General features: G+C 35.6%; 1 protein-coding gene across 1 annotated transcript; it reads left to right on the plus strand.

The window, feature by feature from the left end:
• The first annotated feature begins 694 nt into the window (after window positions 1–694).
• On the plus strand, window positions 695–3,449 carry LOC106142713 (protein SYS1 homolog). The gene is made up of 3 exons (XM_013344583.2): window positions 695–1,148; window positions 1,705–1,826; window positions 2,632–3,449. Exons 1-3 carry the CDS (start codon window positions 969–971, stop codon window positions 2,819–2,821), a joined length of 492 nt encoding a protein of 163 aa, XP_013200037.1. The 5' UTR covers window positions 695–968; the 3' UTR covers window positions 2,822–3,449.
• The last annotated feature ends 3,969 nt before the right edge of the window (window positions 3,450–7,418 follow it).

The raw sequence follows: 7,418 nt of genomic DNA on the forward strand, positions 1-7,418 counted from the left end.
TATATTAGAGGAAAGAAATTACATGACCTTGTATCGGCGCTTGGTTGGGGGCATACAAACTTGAATAATAATATTTCGACTTTTTTCTATGGGTTTACTATTTGAATCTCAAGTCCATCATTGAGCCATGCAGCTGAATGTGACTTTTCGGTCTCTTCACTTTGATTGGACTTTGGCTTTGTCTACCCTGCAAGCTTCGTTGAAGAAATATGAATGGTGTCCAATCGTAAACGAGAGGTTGGTATAGTGGGCCACTAAAAAGATGCCACCTTAGTATCGTAGGCATACTTATGAAGGATATACTTTTATAGGTAGCACATTGTACACGGGTTCGAATTTTATTCTATATTTTATCCGTTTTGCAACATCACGGGCTATCTGCTTCGAAATCTATGTACCTACCTAGTTAACACCCATTGCGCATCAAAAAAAATATTCCGTAACTAAGGCAGACATTCTTTATAAAGATACGTCGAAGCACGTATCCATTTGTTATTTGTGGGAACGATATTTCTAAAACTAAGTAATTAGGGAAAGGTCTTTTGGTCTTTTCAAGACTGTCGCTTCTACCTACTCCGTAAGGGATAAAGATGTAAAGATGTATGTTGGATTTTCTTTGCTAAAGTAAATTATGACTATATAGTTTAATTTGATAATTATTGTTGACATTGACAGCATGATTGCATGCAACATTCGTTTAAATTTGACAATGACTGATACAATTCGACAGGTCTCGGGATAAATTACTACAGCTGCTTACAAAGAATTTCGTGATTTTAATTGTGGAAAATAATAGTATCCTCATAATATTACAGCCTTATGTTTGTTAAAAAGTTCAAAGTGTTCAAATCCAGACAAATTAATCAATTAGAACTGTTTCCTACCTAACTATCTTACTAAATTGCTCCAATTGTTTACCTTAGGTCATCGAATACGCATCGCTGATTTCGTAAGAACTTTCGACAAAAATGTCTAAAATAAAAAAGCTTACGGGCTCATTCCGCTATACGCAATGGGACCCCTGCCTTATCGTGTCTCAGATAGTGGCAATGCAGTCTCTAATGTATTTATGCCTTTGTTTGCTCACCGCTATCATGCAAGATCTCACAGGTTCTGCTAGGACCCTGGACCATTTATTTGAATATCACGTAAGTGTTTCCCGTTTTCATGAGGTTTCCTAGCTTTTACTAAAAATAAGTAGATCGAATTTTCAGAATTGCATGCGCAAGTTGAGTTCCCTACGTTATAAGAGAAAGATTGTATACATTTCTGCATTGGTTTCAAATAAATATATTTATATATTTTTTTTTAACAAAACTATACACATAAAATTACAATATAAATAAAAAAATTGAATAATATTACACAGCATGTGAGCAATTGGTGCCCATGTTGGGTCCTGAATATCCTATGTTACGAGTTGCCAGGTCTTGCTTCTATTAAGTTACAACGCAGACAGTTTTCATTGTACTTTGTTTTACAAGTACATTGGAGAGTAAGCAGACAAAAAGAAAATTTATTAAAATATTTATCATTCTTTTGGGTTTCGCCTTTAGTCTACAGATTACCTTTTTATCTTTACTTCGCAGAAACTCACCGAAAGCATTTAAAAATAAATTAAAAAAGTATTCGATTCAAAACTGCTTTCAAGGTTTGTAGTTAAAAAGTAACTTGACATAAAATTAAAGTGAAAAATATTTTCAGGAAATCCATGTGAGGGACAGCGAAGGCCGAGCGGTGATAGCAGCGTTCGTGGTGAATGCTGTCATCGGATCATTCCTGCTGTGGCACATTGTTGGGAGAACCAAGTTGTGCTTAGACTTTAGGTGAGAAATGAGCTGTCACATGTGTGTCACCAAACTAATTAATTTGAACAAATGTGCCATTTTGATCTGTAAAAATACAAGGACAATAAACATCACTAATGTCACACAGCAACTGTAAATCACAGCGAAGAAACACGTTCAGCCAATAACAGCGAAAGAGTACATTGCGCAAGCAAAAGATTTCACGGATTGGAGAATATACAACCTCTGACACAACATCGTCGGAGCTGCGGTTCTCCAGGCATAACATCTAACTTGGTGGATGATCTTTCCTTTGTGGTGCTCGAGCCCAAATCATCCTTTTTGCTTCACATCCATGGGAAAGATATGGAGTGGTCCTATTCTGAGATGTATGGAACCGCATTGCATACTTAACTTTATGTAAAAACCACAATCTGAGCCTGGTTTGGTTAACTTGAAAACAGTTTCATGGAAATTACTTACTTACTTGAGGATGTAACCAGGACTAACATCAGAACGAAGAGATGGAAGTCCTTAAATTATGGTCAAGGGTACACCATGGGCCTATGTTTAAAGGCAATTTTATTGCTTCACTCTCATTTACTAAATATTTATTTACAAATTGTTGCTCGCGACTTCGTCCGCTTAAATTTTGAATTTTTCCGCGTAAACTTATTTGCAGGCAAAGTCATGCCTTGAGTTCATTCTGAGTTAAAACAAAGCAATTGGTGAAAGTTTTAAGTAAATCGGTCAGTACTTTCGGAGATAAGCGTGATCATACATGCAGACAGACAGACAGACAAAATATTTTTACTGTTTTATTATATGTATAAATAATTTTCAGTTGCACCTACCACGGCATACACCTGCTAGTCTGCTGGATTTACAACGGTAACTTCCCCACCACGTTTTCATGGTGGACCCTGAACGTAGCCTGTGCAGCGATAACGTGTGTCACTGGAGAGTTCCTGTGTCTCCGGACGGAGTTGCAAGCGATACCTCTCAGCAATATTGGGAGCAAAGTGGACTTATGAAAGTTTGTGTGGTTGTGACTGATGTGATGGGATCTCTTTTAGGTTAAGAAGAGTTTTGAAAGGACTGTATTTAACTGATGTGCTGCATTGCAGTTCGTTTGGACAAAATGTACAGTTTGACCTAGCTCCAAAAGAGTGGTATGAGATACTAACTCGATAAATCTTTTTTTTTTTCATAAATTTTAAAAATGTATTATCTGACGTAAATCCGAGTGTAGGCTACTCCCTAGGAAAGGAAAGGAAAGGAAAAACTTATTTGTGACAAAATGTCAGATGATAGGTATGTATAATCGAAAATCATTTGACCTAAGTGAATTTGACCTGAGACTTCCAGTTTGACAGAATGGCGTTATACTACCACTAAGTGACAGTGACGAATAGCGAACCTACGATCTTGTTCTGATAATGTAGAAATAGCCTCAAGAAGTGGTACAGTTGATTTGGGAGAAACTTGACGCTTATATGGTTATTAGTCTCTTGTATGTAGTGTCCGACCGAAGCTTCGGCTTCGGCTTCGGCTTCGGCCACCTTCGGCCAAAAAATCCACCTTCGGCGAAACATTCGGCTTCGGCCCAAAATCCGGCCGAAGCCGAAGGTTTCGCCGAAGGTCCGAGCGACCGTCGAGATTGAACGAAATGTTACGAAAGTCATGAGGCGGCGGGGAGTCGCTGTCAAAATATCACATTGCTGATTGCATGCATCAAAACAAGTCCGTACGTGTATTTAAACGAGTGTTTTTGTAAGAAATCAAATCATTATTTTTTACCAGTAGGTAAATCACAAACTTTTATCTATACATATAATAAAACAGTAAAAATATTTTGTCTGTACATTTAGTATTTTCGACTGAAATGGATAGAGGGACACTTAGAATGAATAAAAGAAAGCAAAAATATATTTTTTTAATTTCTTGTCTGTCTGTCTGTATGTATGATCACGATTATCTCCGAAAGTACTAAACCGATTTATTTCAAACTTTCACCAATTGCTTTGTTTTAACTCAGAATAAAATTTAAAGTTTGTTTCATCAAAATCGGTTCACAAAAAAAAAAGTTATCGACATTTGAATGAACTCTAGGCATCAGTATGCCTGCAAATAAGTTACGAAATTAAAAATTCAAAGTCATTTATCATTATACGACGGCATTATACCTATAACATATAAATATAAGTGAAAGGCGACTAAGGGATGGGCTTACAAACTTGGGATTCTTTTTTAGGCGATGGGCGAGCAACCTATCACTTTTTGAATCTCAATTCTATCATTAAGTCAAAAAACGTGGCCATTCAGTCTTTTCAAGTCTGTTGGCTCTGTCTACCCCGCAAGGGATAAAGACGTGACCATATGTATGTAGTCTACTTTAATTTCGACACCAACGCAACGGCTTCGATGGTCCAGTGGTTAGCCATTAGATATTTTTTATTATTAAAAATATATTTTTTTTGTATTGTTTGAGTATTTTATGTAAAAAAACTGAAAATCAAAATACTACATATAATAAAACGGTAAAAATATTTTTTCTGTACATTTAATATTTTGACTGAAACGGATAGAGAATTTGTTTTTTACATTTTTTGTCTGTCTGTATCTGACTGTATGATTAAAATTCAACTCGAAATTCACGCGGACGAAGTCGCGGGCAACAGCTAGTTTATCTCTAAATCAACCACCTCTATGATATATCATCAACTTCTATATGAGACAGTCAATATATAAACCTTCAATATTGAGGTTTTGAAATGATTTTAATATTAATTGTAGCTTGTAGACAATATTGAACAAAATTAATTACTGAGTGCTGAGAGAATATAAACCTTCGGCTTCGGCTTCGGCTTCGGCTTCGGCCGAAGGTTGTGGCGATAGCCGATTAATCGGCTTCGGCTTCGGCTTCGGCCAAAAATAGACCTTCGGTCGGACACTACTTGTATGGTTGTGTCATATTAGTGTCAATGTCATTGTCAAGAGAGATAGACTAACAGTTGTAACGGCCATACAAGTCAATAAATCAGTTGGGCATTGCGTCATCATGCAAGCGAAGCTATTATGTGTTTTATTTATAATTAATGTCCTAAACAATCATAAATTCCTATATGAAACATGGTGTCAGGTGAAAACAATTTAAAAAAGATCCTTAGTGTTGTAAACAAAAAGAAAATAAGATTAGTAACACAATATCTATATGTACTTCAGTTTGAGGTTTGCTAAGCGGTGCTTAGAAATAAAAGATGGTGGAAGACAACAAAATGGAAAAAATAATGGTAGGATCCATAAAGCCGCCTGTGGGATATTCAATAATTGATGGAGACTCATGGAAAAAGTATAAGCAGATATTCAACCTATATTTAGTAGCAACAGGCTTGGAAAAACAAGAGGATGAAAGGAAAATTGCAGTTTTCCTATCATGTGCGGGAGACGAGATGCTGGATGTGTACAATGGATTAGGAGTGATAAAGAGTTGGAAGGCATTAGAGGAAAATCTGGACAATCACTTTGGTACCAAAAATAACACAGTGGCCAATAGTTACAAATTTTTCAATTTAAGGCAAGAGGAAGAGGAAAAAGTAGATCGTTTTGTTACAAGGCTTAGGAATGCAGCTAAGATCTGTGATTTTAAAGAAGAAAAGAGATTGATAAGAGATATGTTAACAATAGGAGTAAAAGACGTCAGTCTCAAGGAAAGATTATTATGGGAAGCAGATTTAACATTAGACAAGGCGATAAATTTATGTCAAGCAGCAGAAAATAGCAAAAAACAAATAAAGGAGATGGAGAGTAATGCAAAGGAAATAAGTTTCATGAAGGAAAGTTCGGCTAAAAAGGATCATCGGCAGAAGATGTTTCATTGTAATAGATGTGGAAGACAACATGAATATAGAAATTGTCCTGCGTATGGAAAGAAGTGTGCTTTGTGTTCAACATTCAATCATTTTGCGGTAATGTGTCGATACAAAAATAGAAAAGAAGAAAAACCAGGCACAACGAAACAGTTACATAAAAAAGTACAAGGAGTGAAGGAGTCAAATAATAGTGAGGACAGTAGTAGTGAGGAATTCGGACCATATTCAGTAAGTAGTTTAAGTAAGTTACAATGGCATGAGGTTATAAGTGTAGAAGGCTATAATATAAAATTTAAGTTGGACTCTGGAGCAGATTGTAATGTTATGCCGTTTAGGTTATTTAATAAAATTACAAAGGGAGAATATAGGTTAGGAAAGCCAACGGTTCTGGTAGTTTATAATGGTCAAGAGGTAAAAACATCGGGAAGTGTTGAACTAAATTGTATTGTTAAAGGACAAAAAGGTTGTATTAGGTTTTGTTTGGTAGATATGCAGGTTCAGCCAGTGTTAGGGTTGCCAGATTGTGTAAAATTTAATTTAATTAATAAAGTAGACAATATAGTTGTACAGGATAAAAGCACATTTTTAGCAATTAATGAGGATGTGTTTTCAGGATTAGGCAACATAGGAACATATACAATAAAGCTGAGAGAAAATGTTCAACCAGTAGTTAAGCCAATTAGAAGGGTACCTCAGGTTATAAAAGATAGGTTGAAAGAAACTTTATGTAATTATGAAAGTAGAGGTATTATTGAAAAGGTAGAGGGACCTACCACTTGGTGTAATAATTTAGTTATAGTGGAGAAACCAGATAAGTCTCTTCGGTTATGTTTAGATCCAAAGGAATTAAATAAAGCTATTCTAAGAGAAAATTATCAAATCCCTTCGCCTGAAGAAATTTATAACTCACTTGCAGGAAAAGGTGTCTTCACAGTATTAGATCTCAAGGATGGATTTTTTCAAGTAGTCTTGGACGATGAAGAAAAGCTGTGTACATTTGGTACACCATTTGGCAGATACAGGTTCAAAAGAATGCCATTTGGCATATCCTCTGCTCCCGAGGTAATGCAAAGGTTAAATACTGTTATTTTTAGTGATATACAAGGAGTACATGTGTACTACAATGACATAATCGTAGCTGGAGATAGTTTGTCAGAACATGATCAAATTTTAAGTAAGGTAATAGATAGAGCGAGAAAGTTTAATGTTAAGTTTAATAAGAATAAAGTTCAATATAGGGCGGAGTTTGTTAAGTATGTAGGGTTATTGCTATCAAAATCAGGGATAAAACCAGATCCTGAGCATGTGAAGGCCATTGTTGATTTAGAAAAACCAAAAAATGTTAAGGAATTACAAAAGTTCTTAGGAATGTGTAATTATTTAAGTAAGTTTATATCAAATTATTCAAAAACAACAGAGCCGCTTAGAGATTTGTTAAAGAAAGATGTGTTGTGGGACTGGGGTAGTTTGCAAGAAAAAGCATTTCAAGAGGTAAAATGTAAAATTTCCAGTGCACCTACTTTAGCAATATTAGAAAAAGATGGTACATTAACATTGCAATGTGATAGTTCTAAAAGTGGTATGGGTGCTTGTTTGTTACAGAAGGGTAAACCTGTTTCTTTTTACTCTAGGTGCTATACAGAATGTCAACAAAGATGGGCACCCATAGAAAAGGAGCTATTTGCAATTTGTTTAGCTGTGGAAAAATATCATCAATTTGTTTATGGGCGTAAAATAGTTGTAGAAACAGACCACAAAC

The sequence above is a fragment of the Amyelois transitella genome, chromosome 24 (genome assembly GCF_032362555.1).
Source record: "Amyelois transitella isolate CPQ chromosome 24, ilAmyTran1.1, whole genome shotgun sequence".
Classification (NCBI taxonomy): domain Eukaryota; kingdom Metazoa; phylum Arthropoda; class Insecta; order Lepidoptera; family Pyralidae; genus Amyelois; species Amyelois transitella.